The sequence below is a fragment of the Ceratotherium simum genome, chromosome 24, assembly GCF_057802395.1.
Source record: "Ceratotherium simum simum isolate JZ-2026a chromosome 24, ASM5780239v1, whole genome shotgun sequence".
Classification (NCBI taxonomy): domain Eukaryota; kingdom Metazoa; phylum Chordata; class Mammalia; order Perissodactyla; family Rhinocerotidae; genus Ceratotherium; species Ceratotherium simum.
In genome coordinates this window covers 33,718,898-33,736,856 of record NC_141923.1, presented here as the reverse complement: position 1 = coordinate 33,736,856, position 17,959 = coordinate 33,718,898, and the positions used below count along the sequence as shown (strand labels likewise).

Sequence of the window (17,959 nt, the reverse complement as noted above, 5' to 3'; positions counted from 1 at the left end):
CGGGGTATGTTTCGGAACTTGAAAAAGAATCTTTATTTCCAAGACGCTGCCTCCCATACTCTCGTTATTAGACATACGGCCAAAGTGATCACGGACATAGACAGTGACACAAATCATCTTTCATTGGCCCTACTCAAAAATGGCGGTAGTATAAGACTTACGGGCCATAGGTCGGTTGTAACCCGGAAGTACCTTTCTAAAGGATGGGGTGGTGAAGCCATCCGGAAGTGGATATAATGAAGAGGTGCCACTTGGCGGCCATGGCAGCTGTAGTATCGGTGGCTCCGGGTCAAGGCCCAGCGGAGTGGAGTAATATGGGCAGCACCGGGTATAGGGCAGGGACAGCTTTGTATCAGCTTCGCTGTTGAACCCCTAAGAGCGATTGTTAGAGACCTGCAGGACTCCTTTCCCCATTCTAGACTCGGAGGAGAGTTTGCCGGGACTGGTGGGCTGGTCCCAGCCTTGGGGGATCACTGGTGTGGCTGCCCCAGGGAGATAGGGGCGTCCGGAGAACGAACAAGTTCGGTTGGGTTTTCCTCATTTTCGTGCTGCCGCCTGGGACGTTGTCTGTGGAGAGAGCGGGCCCATTGTGGCCACCTTCATTCCGACAATTGAGGAAATCGCTCATTCGCATATTTCCCCATTGACTCTTCCCGTCTCTAACTGCTAACCCACGGGAATCCAGTGATTGACATCTGAAAATACGGGGGCTGGGACCTAAGATTGCTGAAAGTTCTCTCTGGTGCTAATATCAGCAAAAAGGGGCTGTTTCCAGGTACGTTCAAGAGAAAGGTGTCTCGTGAACACATCTGCTGGTGGGGAGGACGAAAGAACTGGAAAGTCCACTTGTTCTCTTGGAATCACCACTCGCATTTGAGAACCTAAGCACCCTTTGAAGCCACTGAAAATTTGTAGACTGGTGGTGGTGGGTGAATAAAGGAGGGCAGAATGGATGATTTCATCTCCATTAGTCTGCTGTCTCTGGCTATGTTGGCGGGATGTTACGTGGCTGGAATCATTCCCTTGGCTGTTAATTTCTCGGAGGTAAGAAATTCTCAAATTTTTGTCAGCTGTCAGGATGGCCGCCAGGAAGTAGTGACGGTTGTAAAGGGAAGCTACTTCCCCAGTTAATCTCAGAGCTAAAAGTCTTGTTAAGAAAGACTGTCTTTTAAAAAGATGCATGACATTTACTAATAGAAACAAACCTCATATTCAGCGCTGGAGTTAAGGGGAGGAGTTGATCCACTGAACCCCCTGAAATTGCATACCACAATTTGGGACTCTGTGCGTTTTCCTGGAAAGAGGCACCATAACATTTTTTTGATTCCCAGAAGTTCCAAGGAATCAAAGTTCTAGATTGCTATGAAGAAATATAAATGGGCAATGTTATTTGTCCATATGAGTTGAAATCAATATAACTTCCCTTTTTGAGAAAATCAAGCACAATTTTTTGGAGGAAAGGTAGTGTTTTTGGATACCTGTATTAGAATGAAAGTAAGAAAAAAAACTAGGTTGTTCTTAACTCACGTTTCTTTTTAAAGAAAGAGCATTGGAGTGGATATTCAAAGTTGTTTTCAAATCTGTTTGCTTAGAAATGAATTTTTTGTTAATGTTTTGACGTTTGGGTTAATTTGGTTATTATTACTTGAACAAACATTAACTAATGGGGAAGAAAGATAGATGAAAGCATTGTTCAATGAAAATGCAAATAGTTTCTTCAGGTTGTCATAAAGAGTTCACAGCATGCACAGTGCTCAAAGATTTGGGAGAAAAATTCTACTTTCAGAGGGAACAGCATTTCATAAGGAGGCCCTGGGGTTCAGCAGTAAAATAGATGCAGTTTCACTGCAGGGACTGGTGGGCTGGTCCCAGCCTGGGGGGATCAGCGATGTGGCTGTTCCAGGGAGATAGGGGCTTTCAAAGCAAAGGGGAAAGGAGATTGGCCAGAAGTAGAAAGGAAAGGTATGGATGAGATGTGGGGTAGGCCTTGAAGAAACCTGAAGGAAGAGGAGGCATTGCTGGTAAAGAAAATAGCCTGTGGGTGGGAAAGAAGATGGGACTAGATGTTAGGAGTTTGAGAAATAGTAAAGCCCACAGCCAGATGGAAGGGAGGCTTGAATTGTTGCTGCTCTTTTTTGTTTCCTTTTTTTATCTGCACTCCTCAGCATCTAATGATAACATTGAGCTAAATTTTATTTAGTACGTACATTACCTAACTTCCTTTGAGAAAGTCAGGTACAGATGAGGAAACTGAGACTCAGACAGATTATGTAATCTGGACAAGTTCATGAAATGTGTTAGAATCAGAGCTGTTTTTTAAATCTAGGTTTTTCTGACTCAGAGCAGTTCTTAGCCACTCTGTCCATTGTGGCCAAGGTAGGAAACTGGTAGCTCATTCACCAAATGTAGGCCACAGACCTACTTTATTAGGTTAGCAGAGTGTTTAATTTTATTATTGTTAGTTTTTCCTCTGTATTCCTTCAAGACATCAGTTGGCTAGAGCTGAGTAGCCATAGATTGTCAGGGTCCTCCTTGGCTCTGAAGCCTCCTTCACTCATTTGGGCCACCTGCCTGTGCAGTGCCTTGTGAGTCTGCTATCTTTCCTCTGACATAAACCATATTTTTTTATAACCACGTTAGAATTGAATTGACGTTATTAGGGCTGACATTTGTGAGGTTTAAGTTGGTTTGTATATTTGAAAACTTATTGAGGTAACATTTATAATTAATTCAAATAAGGAACTGATAAAACTTTTTATTTCTATAAAATGCTTAGAACTCTTCCATTTTCAGTATTCTCTCGAACTATCTTGAGTGATTTTTGCAATATGCAGGTATATGCTTCTTTTCTTTTTGTATGTGTTTACATTTCCTTTCAGTGAAATGAGTGGTGTAATTAACCAGGCCATTAATAAAGATAATTAGTATGACATGTCAATTATGGCTTTCTAAATTGATGGTCAAGTGGTCTTTTCCAGCTGTAATCTTAAAATGCTATAAATCAATATTCATAGTATCTGTTTATTACTACAGCAGAAACAATGCATTTTGAGATGTTAGAATAAAAATCAAAGTTATATATAACTTAGTCAAAGACATTTTAGAATTCAACTGGTGTTTTCTATCTCCTAGGAATTAAGCATTTTTTTTTAGACAGATTGTACTAGTATTATCGACCAATCTATCGTGAAACTATTGAGATGATAAATTTGTAAAAAATGAACTTCATTCATAGAGGCTGGGAAGCACAGTTTCTACCCTTAGAAAATAGCTCCCCAGATTCCTCCATTGACTCAACAACTTTCCTTTTTAAGGAAATCTACTTTTCTTAGGGACTGGAGTTATTATAAATAAAAGGACCAATAAACCTAATTTATTTTACGGTTCATTTTCATTTACGTGAGAAAGATGTGTTTTTAATTCATGTTCTTAATCTAGGTGCTGCTTTGTCATTCAGTACTTTTTTCTTCAAAATTTCTCAGAGCAGGAACAAAAGATCAATAAAGCCATTAATTAAGGCAGGATTACTATTTATACATGAGTTAAAATTAAGTAGTCTGAAATTGCTGTAGTGGCAGTGTATACCTGCCATGTCTAACCCTCAAGAGGTTTATGTGACATTGATTTCTCTGTCACTTTCTTCAACATTCCTTGCCCCCAAACCAACTTGCTTGATGCTTTGCAACTTCTTTCTTGCCTTTTGACCTGGCAACTGTACCTTCCTGTCTAAATGATTTCTAAAACAAAGGAAAAAAATCTCGCATTCTCAAATGCATTTATAAGTAACTCTGATAATCAAGACGCTCTCTTCTTCAGCATATGGGAAGGAGAAAAACAGAACTTGTAAAGGAGGCCAAAGCATGCTTTACACAAATGAGATCCTGTCTGGAAGGGAGTTGGACACAGCACTTTAGCACTGTCTTATGTTTTTTAGATTTAGTTTTCTTTGGCTCTAAATGAAAATGTTACACAAGTAGGTAAAGAGCCTACAACTTAGTATTACTGGTATAAACCCTGTTTAGCATGTGCTCTTATTGATGAATGAATTAAGATATAAATGATGGCCAAAGGGGGATTTTAGATTAATTATCTGAGGATTGTTATTTGCCTGAGCATGTCTCTTCTTTGTCACAGAGCTGGTAACAGAGAGCAAGCTGCGTTTGCACCAGAGCCCTAGGGTGGTGCTCCTCAGACTATCTGGTAAATGACCAGTTTTTCTTTTTGTTGAATTTCCATTCCATTGCAGACGAATATATTTGTAATGAAATATTAAGAAAATCAAGTGGAAAAAAAGATACACAAAATACAAGCCCAAATGCAGTGTTACTAGATTTAACAGACTATAATTATAATAATCGTATTGCTATAACATTTTTTGAAGAGTTCCTCTCAGTTTTGGACCTTTCTTGTTGCCGCATTTTTCCTGTGTTAAAACGGCATAAACCCATAGGTATGCAGATGAAAGTAGTGCTGCTCCTACTTCAATAAAGAATTTAAGATGATGAGTAATGCGCTAATTTCAAAAGGAACTGTCTGAGACAGGTAGTGTGGTTTAAAATCAGTGTTACCACTTGAGCAAGCTGTTTAACATCCAAGTCTCTTCTGTTAAATGACCTTATAGGATTGTTGTGAGGATGTAGTAACATAATATAAGCGCAGGGCTTAATTCTGTGTCTAGAACATAATAAGAACTTTAGAAAACATTGAGGATTATTTTCGGTACTGATTACAAAAACTCCCCCCCCACCCCCCCCACCCTCAAATCATGGAAACTTCTCAGCAAGTTGTTTGGAATCCGAGAGATCTTGTTTGGGGGTTGGCAATCCTGTTTACTGTGAATGTTCCATTTGGAGGGGCCGGGGCTTTTCCTCTAGTCTCTCTGCCTTACAGTATTTTTTTTAGTATTTAACTTTTTCTTCATTATACTTATTCTCATTTTAAGCTTTGTTTTGTTTTTCATTTGTGAAAGTTTTGTGTCTATAACAACTGACTCATTCATAATAAATATCTTTGGGGCTTTGAGTTATCACCAAATCCAAGGTTTGTGTCTACAGAACAAATTTGTTCAGTATGCTATTTCTCCCACAATTGGTTCTTTTTGAAGAAGATTTGACAAAGTTGCATTTTTAAGAACTTTTGCGTTGTCTGGTATATTAGTCTTTTATTCTCTTATGGTAATACAAAAGATTTTATGCCTTGTTGGAATTTCACTTCTAAACTCTTAACATTTTAAACTGCATTCTCTGTAATTTACCCATATCTGGAAAGCAATCTGTAACTTTGTCTTTCCTCAGATTATTGTCTGAGAAAGTTACTGTCTCCTAAGTGTCTTTACTTGATGAAAGTAGGTTTAGATCAGTTAAAATCCAGCTACAGTCTGATTCGATATTATTTTCTTGAAAACCCTTCTTTTCTCTAGGGTATTATATGGATCAACATCATTGAAACTTATCTATATAATTAATAATACTAATAATAGTTAAGCTTATTGAGCTCCTTCTATGTACCAGGCACTGATGTGTATTATCTTATTTAATCCTCAGGCCAAGACTGTGAGATAGATGCTGTTAAACCTCACTTTACACCTGAACATCCTCAGGCTTGGAGAGGTCACAAACACTGGGAGAGGTGGGATTTGAAACTAAGGCAGTTTGATTACCGGTCCAAAGCACTTGGCCATTAGATGATTTTTCCTTTCCTAATGAACACTGTGTAAAGAAGGAATGAAAATATCATGGATCTAAATTGGCATCTTTAGCTCCCCAAATTAGGAACCTTCTTTATTTATTTATTTTTTTTGTGAGGAAGATCAGCCCTGAGCTAACATCTGTGCTAATCTTCCTCTTTTTGCTGAGGAAGACCAGCTCTGAGCTAACATCTATTGCCAATCCTCCTCCTTTTTTTTACCCCAAAGACCCAATAGATAGTTGTATGTCATAGTTGCACATCCTTCTAGTTGCTGTATGTGGGACGTGGCCTCAGGATGGCCAGAGGAGTGGTGCATCTGTGCGCGCCCAGGATCCGAACCTGGGCCGCCAGTAGCGGAGTGCGTGCACTTAACCGCTAAGCCACGGGGCCGGCCAGGAACCTTCTTAACACCACTAACATTTTACCCCTTAAGCTCCCCAAATTAGGAATAGAATATCTTTAACTTCGCCAACTTTTTACCTTCCACAGTATATCTCCTGCTTTGTGCTTAGACAGTGTAGCAGAATTGAAACTACAGAGGTAAACAATCTCCAAATATCGTTGAAACCCATAAGAAAGAACTATGTCTTAGATGCCCTTTAACACCTGCCAAATTGGAATCTGAAGCAGTTCCCATTTTGAACTATCCAAGACTAATTCCACACTCGATATCTTCATTGTTTAGTCAATAATGTGTGCTATTCAAGAATTGACATCGTTTTTGAGGGAAGAAGACCTGAACTGGATTCAGAATGCTTTTGTATGTGACAGTCTTAACCTCTCCTCTAAATGAATAATTTAGATGTGAGACTGTTGAATGATAATGAGGTTTAAGATCCTCGGTAGCTCAATTTGGAATTCCAGGAAACAAATAGTAATGCTATGAGTAAAGGCATTTCTTAAAATTTATGATGGGATTATAGAAATCTCAGTCCTCCTTGAATGCTAATATTCAACCTCAATCCTCCTTGAATACTAATATTCAATGTCTAACTTTACTGAATAAAATAGAAATAGGTATCACTTAGTCTGGAAATTCTTCTCCCCCAATTATACGGATTTTTAAGTGACAGAGTCTTAGGGTTAACTACTAGATAATTACATCAAACCGTCTATTGCAAACCCTGTGGTTATGTAGGGTTTAATTTTCTATTAACCAAAAAATTATACTCTAGCTTCTGCACCTTGTTGTATGTACCTTTCATTAATTCTTTATGCATTTGAGAAGGCAAATTGGGAGAAGAAGACAGGTGCTAAAAGCAGAAAATGAAACAATGAAATGGGTTTTATAGAGAAACAGGTTAGCATAGTGCTTAAGAGTATAGATTCTGGAGCTAGACTATATAGGTTGAGATTGTGGCTCTGCTATTTGCTGCTACATGAGCCTTGGTAAATTAATTGAACTTTTTATGCCTCTTTTGTAAAGTGGGGATAGTAGAAGTACCTACCTCATAGGATCGTTGTGAGGATTAAATGAGCTAATATATGTAAAGTGATTATAATGGAACACGCTAGGCACAGTAATTATTTAATAAATATTAATTATTATAATAGAGCTGAAAGAGAAGAATATTGGCGGCACCTCTCTTGTGTAGAACTTGTCCATCCAGAAACCTCATTAATTTAAAGGACCAGAAAAGTCTGATTAGCTAAATAGCCTGAAGAGCAAGCATTTTACTTGCTCTCTACTGTCCTTGGCTCTCACTCGGCTCCTTTTTCTGTAATTCTAGTAGGCTAGTATGCCAGTTATCAATTTTTTGCCTCTCAGCTCCAAATTCTTCACTCTTCATTGACTACCCTGCGAAAATGGATGGGAGCCCTTTAAATATTTTTCCTTTGCCAGCTGGCACAACGTTGAGTTTTGTCAATAAAGGATACTGGCGAGAAATTGTAAGAGGAGGGGGTTTTCCTTCTTGGTTCTGGCATGCTTGCTCAGCCGGCTCCTAGGTGACTTCTCTGGCACCAATCCCTGTAGCACAGGCAGCCTCCCCAGTGTCCATCTTCCCCAGTGCAGGTTCCTGTGCGTGTGTGGCTTCTCCAGTGCCCATCTCCTGCACTGCAGGCAGCTTTTCAAGTCCCAGACTCCTGCTGAACACACAGCAGTCAGTAGTTCCCACTGGCACCCGCTAGAGCGGTTTTATAGGAGAGTCTCTCCAGTAAGACACTGCCATGAGCAGCTTTTCCGACACCCTAGAGTGCAGATTTCCAGCAAGTTCCACCAGTGTTGCACCACAGAAACTTCTCTGCCTGTGATATTGTGATTTAAATGAGAAATATATATTTGGTTTTCGTACTGTTTCTGGCATAGAGGTCCTAAAACCCTTGGAATTTCCCAAGTGATGAGAGCCCTAAAGGTGTCTTTTGTTATGTGAATGAGGTGACTTTTGGAATGCCCCTACGTAACCTAAGGGTGGGGGCTGGTTGCCGGGAGAACCAATCATGTGATTGGAGGGTTGGAACTTTCAGTCCCACCCAGGAGGGGAGGGGCTGGAGGTTAAATCAGCTGCCAATGTCCAATGATTTAATTAATCTTGCCTATTTAATGAAGCCTGCATAAAACCCTAAAAGGGCAGGGATCGGAGAGCTTCCGGTTGGTGAACACGTGGAGGTGCTGGGAGAGTTTCGAGCTCAGAGAGAGCATGGAAGCTCTGCGCCCTTTCCCCATACCTTGCCCTATGCGTCTCTTTCATCTGGTTGTCCCTGAGTTATATCTTTTTATAATAACCCAGTAATCTAGTAAGTAAACCGTTTCTCTGAGCTCTGTGAGCCCCTCTAGCAAATTAATCAAACCCAAGGAGAGGGGGTCATTGGAACCTCCAATCTATAGCTAGTTGGTCAGACCTGGCCTTGCGACTGGCTTCTGAAGTTTGTTGGAGACGGCAGTCTTGTAGGAGCGAGCCCTTAACCTGTGGGATCTGGTGCTGTCTCCAGGTAGATACTGTTAGAATTGAGTTAAATTGTGGGACACCCAGCGGGACTCCCAGCATGGCTTGGTGTGGGGAAACCTCCCCCCACCCGCCACACACATACACACAAGTCGGAATTGGTCCCAGAACCTTTTACTGCCATTTATTGAGCTCCAGCCATGCCCTCTCCAGGAGGGTTTGGATCTCAGCCCTCTTGGGACTTTTTCTTTGAGCACTCTTATCTCGGTCATAGGATTATCACTGCTCCTTTTATCTGCTACTTTTATATTCTTTAGAGTTCTCTCTTACTAGCTAATTTCTCATTACAGTCATGCATGCTTAACAACTGGATAAGTTCTGAGAAATGCATCATTAGGCAATTTCCTCGTTGTTGTGGGACCATCACAGTGTACTTACACAAACCTGGATGGTATAGCCTACTACACACCTAGGTTGTACGACACTAATCTTAATGGAACCACCGTTGTATATGTGGTCTGTCACTGACCGAAATGTTATGCAGCACATGGCTGTACCCCAGTCCCGTTATTCCTTATATTAAACGTTCCATGTTTAAATTATTTTATAATTACTCTTTCTTGATTGGACTCTCACTAATACTACTAGGTAATGGGTCATAAAAGCGAATAACTACTGAGGCTGAACAGTGAAGCAGGCCTGGAGTAAGATGAAACAGTTCAAGTGTCATGATAGATGGCAGCTGACCTTGGGTGTCAGTGCTTGAGAGTAGTGAGAACCTGGGTCAGCTGAAGAGCATGTGCCATTTGATGACACCGGCCCTGGTGTTGCCAAATCTTCCTACTTTTCAGAAGCTGCAAATCCGTGTTTTTATATGAAATCTTTTGAATTTTACATTTTGGCTACTAATTCAAATATTATTACATTACTCTGTGGGCCAAACAACCCAGGTTTGTGAGTTACCAGTCTAGAAGCTCTGAGCTGGACTATCTGATTTCTAAGCTGTTTGAAAACTAGACACAGCAAACTAGAAGGGATGGGGGAAGCTAGTAGAGGAAATATGTCACAGCATGACAACAAGGGGGAGACTGAAAAGCATTGCAAATTATTACAAAACCTCGAAGTGCAGTTGTTTAGAACTACTTAATAAAGGGGAAAACATCTCTGTGTTTACGTTAAGGGTGTTGTGCTCTCTTATCCGACCACAGCACAATAATTGATAATGATAGCTACAGTGTCAACTTATGTGTCAAGTTCTGTGTGGATTTTAACAGTAACCTTGAAAGCAAAGAATTCTTGTCCTGTTTATAGGTGAGGAAACTGAGCCTCAAAGTTTACTAAGTTCAAAGCCACTATTTATATTGTGTCTAATTAAATGAACAAATTTTTTTAGAAATCCTGGCTATATAATGGAGGCTCTTTGTGAAAAATTTAGAAAACATGATAATGTGTAAAAAGAAAATAAAATCATGTTATCCCACTGTACAGTGAGAATCACTAGTAACATTTTTGTTTCTTTCCATTCTTTTTTTCTATTTGTTTGCATTTTTATTATGGTTGATGACGTGGCATATGTGTAATTTTACATTCTCCGTTCTTTTACCTGGTACTATAACATAGGCATCTTCTTTTATTATTAAAAACATGTTCTTGGCATTTTTTAATGTCTTCATTACGTTTAGTTATTTTATGTACAGAAATTCTTATTATGCATTTAATTTGTTCTTAAGTTTTTGTCTTGATAATAGTGTCGAATGAATATTTTTGTGTCGAATGCTATGACCATATTTCAGGTTGTTTCCTCAGGGGTAGAATGACAGGACCAGAGGGCATAAATGTTCTTTAAGAAGGTTCTCAATCTATATTACCAGGTTTTTTTAATGCATTTTTTCAAATAAATGTGAATGACACTGTTTTCTCACAAACATTGAGTGCTATCATTGTTGATTTTTAAAAGTTTGCTAATTTCATAGAGAACAATGTATTTTTATTGTTGTGATTTTCTCTGTTCAATTGACCTTCTTATATATTAACAACATATTATTTATGGCCAATGTTTTTCCAGGTTCTTTCCCAATGGGTTTTTGTTTTTGTAGTCACAGTGAACAATCCTACGGGATTTCCATTTGTGTTTAGTTCTTTTATGTTTAGAAAGGACTCTTATACAAAAAGCAAAACACATTAGTCTTGTTTTCCAAGATTGGAGGAAGTGGCATTCGTAAAGCATTGCTTGTTATTACCTCTGTGTCACATGAATTGGGAAAGGGGAAGCCTATATGCCCCTGGCAAAATGGCAAGGATCGTAGCATTGTTCACCCAAACTTTTATCCAAGTGTCTGGGTTTTGTTTTGTTATTTTTGCAGAGGAGGGGCTCTGCATGCTACTGGTGATATTGAAGATAACTAACAACAACAATACTCTGTGCTAGGTGTGCTGGTATTGTGCTCCTACGCGATAATAGAAGTAGTCATCGCAGCCCCTTCTTACAGAGGAGGACACTGAACTTGCTCAGGGTCACACAGCTGCTACTTAGAGGCAGGAAGCTTTTTGGCATCTTGTCTCAGTTGTAAGGACTTGAAGAGATAAGTTCATATTTGAATTGTCTTCATTACCTGTTACTGACACTCAGCAGCAGATAATGTAGTAGTTACATTGATGTTAGAAAGCATCTCCTACTTGAAGCAGGTTTGTTTGTAAGAAAATGAAGAAAGGTTTTGTTGCCTGAACAGGAGTTCCTCTGTGCCCTATAATATTTCGTCTCTTCAGTGCCTAGAGCTTTGAAGGGATCAGTCTTATAACAAGAGACACATCTTTAATTTTTTAGGAAACTATAGTTGATGCTTTCAGTACTAAAATGAGCATGGTACCAGGGGGATTAAAATAAACTATTTTCAATATTAAAAGCTTTTAAAATTATCGGCTTATATTTAGTTGAACCAAACAATTTATTGACTGTTTGTATGAGCAAGGAAAGAAAAACCATTTAACTACCTTAGTGTCTGCCAAGAAAATTAAACTGACTTCAAAGCTTTGCACCGATAGTTAATGGCATTGAGTACAAGCTGTTGTTTTAATTAATACGTCTGGTCAATCCTTTGACTCAGTCAGGCTACAGCTGTGAAATTGTAACGTGAGAGAACATAAAACCAATGGCATTGCACAGTTTGTGCCTCTCTTGAGCAGATATTTTATTTCTCTGACAGAAACTATTGCTCTGGGAACTCTCTTTTCATCTTGAACTACACTTGGAATTTGTAGTTCTTCATTTAAATACACCCTTTTAGTGATTTACCGTAAGCAAAGGAGAGAACCGGTCAGCATTTTAACTTTGACATACACAGTTTTGAGATTGAATCCCAAGTTGTGAAGTTATATGAAAGAATATAACTATACAAATAACACATCTTTAGTGCTTGAAATAAATCAGGTTGTGTCTAAAATCATTTAGGTAGTTAAGAAATTTTTAAAAAATAAAAATTGAATCTACAACCCATGGCAATAATGCTTATTTTTTTGACTACTGATTCTTTTTTTCATCAAAAGTGTTGCCTCTGTAGTATTGGTCACCGTGAGAAGGTTAATAGACATTTACCAAGCTGATAAAATTTATGTAGGATAAATAATCTTTTTTAAAGATTTTATTTATTTATTTACTTTCCCCTCAAAGCCCCAGTAGATAGTTGTATGTCATAGGTGCACATCCTTCTAGTTGCTGTATGTGGGACGGGGCCTCAGCATGGCCGGAGAAGCGGTGCGTCGGTGCGCGCCCAGGATCCGAACCCGGGCCGCCAGCAGCGGAGCGCACGCACTTAACCGCTAAGCCACGGGGCCGGCCCCTAGGATAAATAATCTTTATATCACTTTGCTGAAGATTGAAACAGTGAACAAGGTTTTGAGCTCCTTGGAAAAAAATAGGTATCATTTCAGATATTTGCATTAATGAAACAAATGACAGCATTGCCTCACATTTACTGTGATGGAATCCCATTATGGTTCTTTATTAGATGTACTTGAGTATCCCTTGAGCCAAAGCATAAATTCCAAATCAATTAACTACTGAAAATTCTTGATATAGTTACATTTATAAAGAATATGTTAGGCCTGTTTCCCAGCACAAGTATTCTAAAGAGGTTCCACTACATTTGTATAATGGTGGGTACCAAGTCCCTCAGGCCTTGCATTGCTGGGCACTTCATTCATTCTTTCAGTAAACATTTAGGGAGAATCTGTTATGTGCCAGGTACTGTCCTATAAACTAAGGGGTTTATAGGACAGTACCTATATAATTATATAGGTACCAATAAATATATTGCAGTACTTGCAATAAATTTAAAACAAAAATCTCTGCCCTCACAGAACTTACAGTTTTGGGAGAAGGTTACAGGGACAAGCAAACATAGTGTTCAGTGAATGTTTTAACTTCATTTGGTGAATAAATGTGCTTTAATTTCAAAATGAACTGAAAACATAATACAGTAATTATAGCTCACGTTGCCTTCCCTCCAAGGAAATATTACAGAGCTAGATGATTCACTCAGATTTACCTTGATGATCTCTTCCTACAAATTCTCAAATTCTTTGTTTCTCTATTTTTTTATGGCTTATACAGATCTCACGCTTACACTGTAGATCAGGGTTTTCCAGGCTTTTGGGTTTCACAGGCCAGTAATATTTCTGAAATTAGGGAGAACTGATACAGGATAGCCTGCTTTTTTTTTTTTTTTTAAAGATTTTATTTATTTTATTTTTTCCCTCCAAAGCCCCAGTAGATAGTTGTATGTCATAGCTGCACATCCTTCTAGTTGCTGTATGTGGGACTCGGCCTCAGGATGGACGGAGAAGTGGTGCCTCGATGCGCACCCGGGATCCGAACCCGGGCCACCAGCATTGCAGCGCGCGCACTTAACCATCAAGCCACAGGGCCGGCCCAGGATAGCCTGCTTTTAATTTTGCCAAGTGAGGACACTAAAAATAAAAACTGTTGTTACCATTATTTCTTAAAAGGAAGGACCAAAAAATAGGTAGGACATAATCTCAGAATAAAGAATAGTTCTCAACATTGAAGAAATAAAACCTTATGAAAAACTCATTCCATTGTCCTTATTTCTCTTTGCCATGGACCTTTAGAAACTATCAATAGAGAACAATTATAAATAATTATACTTTTGGTTTTCCTCTTGATGTTGCTAACAGATTCTGCTGACTCACACTATTTAAACAGTTTGTATGATTGAATGGTATCTTTTTTCAGAGGTAAATTTTATATAGTGAATTGTATGTGTTGTGTCATGTGATGGACGTTGTCTTGGAATGTACAGGGCAGCAGACTGCAATGTCACATCTGATCGTGCTTCTACCACTAACTAGCCTAGCCGTGTGATCTTGGGCAAATCATTTCTCATCTTTGGCCTTTGATTCTTCATCTATAGATTGAGAGAGGATCATTTCTTACATTTTCTTCCAGTTCTTAAACTTGGATTCTGTGTTGATAACTTTGGTAGCTAGTATCCATCTGTTTTTTTTGTGAGAAAGACCAGCCTTGAGCTAACATCCCATGCCAATCCTCCCCTTTTTGCTGAGGAAGATTGGCCCTTGGCTAACATCCGTGCCCATCTTCCTCTACTTTATATGGGACACCGCCACAGCATGGCTCGACAAGCAGTGCATCAGTGCGTGCCTGGGATCCGAACCTGTGAACCCTGGGTCTCCAAAGCGTGCGCACTTAACCAATGCACCACCAGGTGGGCCCCAATATCCCTCTTTTTAAAGTATGTGTCTAAAGATTAATAAAAATTTTTAGTGTGTCTTTCTAAAAATTTGGAGCAAGCTCCTGTTCATATTCCTTCAGCTGAGAACATTTAATTGTTCATACGTGATTAACAAAGAGATATAATTTCATGACTGTGTGCTTTACAGGCTTACCATGATTTCTTTGTAATGACATTAGCTGCACATGGAGATTCAACTATTTTCTAGTTTGCTAGGGCCTTTGGGAAATTCTTATAAAATCTATTGCAATTGATAGTATTCAGAAGTTTGGTCCATTTAAATATAAGTGAATAAAACTATGGGTAATTTCACCTTGGCTACAAGACTGTCTAAAAATATTAGATTTTTAAAAATTACTGAAAATGTAAAAGGCAGCATTTACGATAATTATTTTTTACTTTCTTTATGGATTTGAAGTTTTTGTTTGTAGTGCCCATAATGTCTAAGTTATTCTGGATGGTATGTGTCCCTCCGTTGTGTTAAGTGGTGCTACTTCACCTGCATCTTAATTTTGTGTGGTATACAAGCCTCAAAAACTCACTTCTGGGGCCGGTCCCGTGGCTTAGCGGTTAAGTGCGTGCGCTCCGCTGCTGGTGGCCCGGGTTCGGATCCCGGGCGCGCACCAACGCACTGCTTCTCCAGCCATGCTGAGGCCGTGTCCCATATACAGCAACTAGAAGGATGTGCAGCTATGACATACAACTATCTACTGGGGCTCTGGGGGAATAAATAAATAAATAAATAAAATTAGGAAAAAAAAAAACCACTTCTGCTCCTGCCTTTAAAACTTGTCTCAGTGTAGTACTTCATGTGGCTGCAGTGTAGAATATTATAAAGCACTTGTAAATGCCTAGTGATTTTGTGGATTGATCCAGAATTGTGAACACCACTGGTTTCTCCATGCAGTTATTGACATAAAATTGTAATGAATGATTTTGAAGAAATATCTGTATGATAGATGAGACTATTTAAGATAGAATTTTGGAAATGCCTTTTAGTATTCTACACAGACCTCTGACCCTGGTTTCAAAGGGCTGCCATGAAAAACCTTTGTTAAAACTGAATATTTCTAAAATGAATCCTTTCAGAGGTCCTGGCAGAGTAAATTACTATCCAGGTAACCTTTTTATAAATATGTAATTTTATGGAGTAAAAGGTACAGATCTTAATACAGTTCGATGAATTTTGACAAATGTATACAAATGTAACTCACATCCCAGTCAAGACTTAGAACATTTCCATCATCCTAAAAAAATAACCTGCTGCCATTTTCCAGTTAATCCCCCCTGCCGCTGCATTCCCGCACTAACCCTTCCTGCCAGAGGCGGCCACTCTTCTGATTTGTATTGCCATAGATTAGTTTGGCCTGCTTTTAAACTTTGTATAAATGGACTCATACGGTACGTACTCTTTTTGTGTGAGCTTCTTTCATTCAGACATCAGGATAATGTTTTTTGAAATTCATTCATGTTGCTGTATGTATCAGTAGTTTATTCCTTTTTGTTACTGAGTATAAGTGTACCACAATTTGTTTATCCATTCTCCTGTTGATGGACCTCTGATCCAGATTGTGGCTATTATTGATAAACCTTCCATGAACATTCTTGTATAAGTTTTTTTGTGGACATACATTTTCATTTCTCTTGGTAAATACCCAAAAGTGGAATCTCTGGTTTAACTTTATAGTTGACTACCAGTTTTCCAATGTGGTTGTACCATTTTATGCTCCTACCAGCAATGCAGGTGAGTTTCAGTTGCTCTGTATCCTTGCCATCGTTTAGTTTTGTCAGTCTTTTTAATTTTAGCTATTCTAGTGGGTATGAAAGAGGTATCTCGTTGTAGTTTAAATTTGTATTTTCCTGTTAATTAAATGATGTGGAACACCTTTTCATGGGCTTATTGGCCTTTCATATATCTTTTATGAAGTATCTGTTCAATGTTTTACCCGTTTTTTATTTATTTTTTTGTATGTATGTGTCTCTTATTGAGTTATAGAAGTTCTTTATATTTCAGATATAGGCCCTTTGTCAGTGTCTTAGGTTGGGTTCCCCAGAAAACAGACTCTGAGAAGGAGATTTGCATACAGAATGTTTATTGAGGAGTGCTGTTGGGAATAACAGCTGTGAAAGAATGAGCAGGATTAAGCAGATGGAGAAGTTGAACTGTAATTCAGTTGCAAGAGAGGCCTCAGTTTACCCCACAGCAGGCTCTGGAGCTGGATGGCCCTTCAGAGATGTCTTGAATTGAGGCAAGGGGATCGGGTTTTGTACCTTCCTCCACACAAGCCAGTGGATTGGTCGTTGGGTGTGGACTGCCTTGGGAGAGGGAATATAACCTTAGGTTAGTCATTTCCCTTTGACCCAAGGTCAGTTCCTCAGAGGGACTCAGCTGTGAATCAGTAGGCAACACTGCCAGCTGCTGGGGGAGCAGGTGTCCTGGACCTGAAGGGGGCTGATGTGGACATTGTTGCCACAGCATCCACCACAGATATATATGTTGTGGGTATTTTCTTCCAGTATGTAGCTTCTCTGTTCATTTTCTTTTTTTTTTTTTTATAATTTTATTTATTTTTCCCCCAAAGCCCCAGTGGATAGTTGTATGTCATAGCTGTACATCCTTCTAGTTGCTGTACGTGGGACGCGGCCTCAGCGTGGCCAGAGAAGCAGTGCGTGGGTGCGTGCCCGGGATGCGAACCCGGGCCGCCAATAGTGGGGCACGTGCACTTAACCGCTAAGCTGCGGGGCCGGCCCTTGTCTGTTCATTTTCTTAATGGATCAGCAAACATTTTAAATTCTGATGTTGAATTTTTTTCTCTTATGGTTTGTGTTTTTGTGTCCTCACTAAGAAATTTTGCCAACACCAAGATTGCAAAGATGTACTACATTTTCTTCTAGAAGGTTTTGGGTTTTAGGTTTTATATTTAGGTGTATAATCCATCAGGAATTAATTTTCATGTATGATGTGAGCTACGACCCAAGTAATTCTTGAGGGCAGTCAGCTCTTTCTCTTTTAGGTACATCCCTTCATCTCCCCTTCTCATCTCCCCTTAATTTGCAAAGCAGGGGCATCTTTCATTTCCATTTCCCAGAGTAGAGCCTGGTCAAAATGCTGACAGGACAGTCTTCTTCCCTAGCAATTGGTTCACTAGTTTGAATTGTGGAGTTCTGAAACCAAGTCCCTAAAATGAAATGGTGTGCTCAGTCCAGTTCAGTTTTACCACTATTTTTGTCCTTCTTCAGGAGTAAAACTTTACATTCATGATTTTTTTTTTTTAAACAAAGGCGACTTATGAATTGATTAGAGAGAAGGATGAAAAGATTAATTAATTACCATGTCACTTTACATAGAATAGAGCTGTTTTCCATTTGTGTTCTCCATGCTCTGACGGTTTGTCTCAAATGAATGCTGTGATTAGCAGTGCTTTAGTGAGTTTGGTAACTTGGAAAAGACAAAGACTCTTAGAATAGCTCAGTATTAAATATTAAAATAGTAACACCAGTTGTTTGGTGTCATTTTTCTGAAGTGCTTCAATCACTTTCTCCTATTACCTCCTGTATCTTCACAAGATATATAGAAATAGTTTATTTTACAGAAGAAAAGTTGAGGTGGTGAGTTGT

The 17,959-nt window shown here is 39.1% G+C and overlaps 1 protein-coding gene across 3 annotated transcripts in view; it reads left to right on the top strand.

Moving 5' to 3' along the window:
- The first annotated feature begins 4 nt into the window (after positions 1-4).
- The window catches only part of SLC39A9 (solute carrier family 39 member 9), a 43,818-nt gene continuing 25,863 nt past the window's right edge, over positions 5-17,959 (top strand). The window contains exon 1 of one of the 3 annotated variants that reach the window (XM_087448323.1): positions 5-1,044. In XM_087448323.1, the coding sequence (XP_087304449.1) occupies positions 949-1,044 (96 nt within the window). In that variant the 5' untranslated portion in view covers positions 5-948. Of the gene's footprint in view, positions 1,045-4,161; positions 4,201-17,959 lie in introns of those variants that run through there. The other 2 variants (XM_004426285.3, XM_087448326.1) reach the window with 2 other exon arrangements.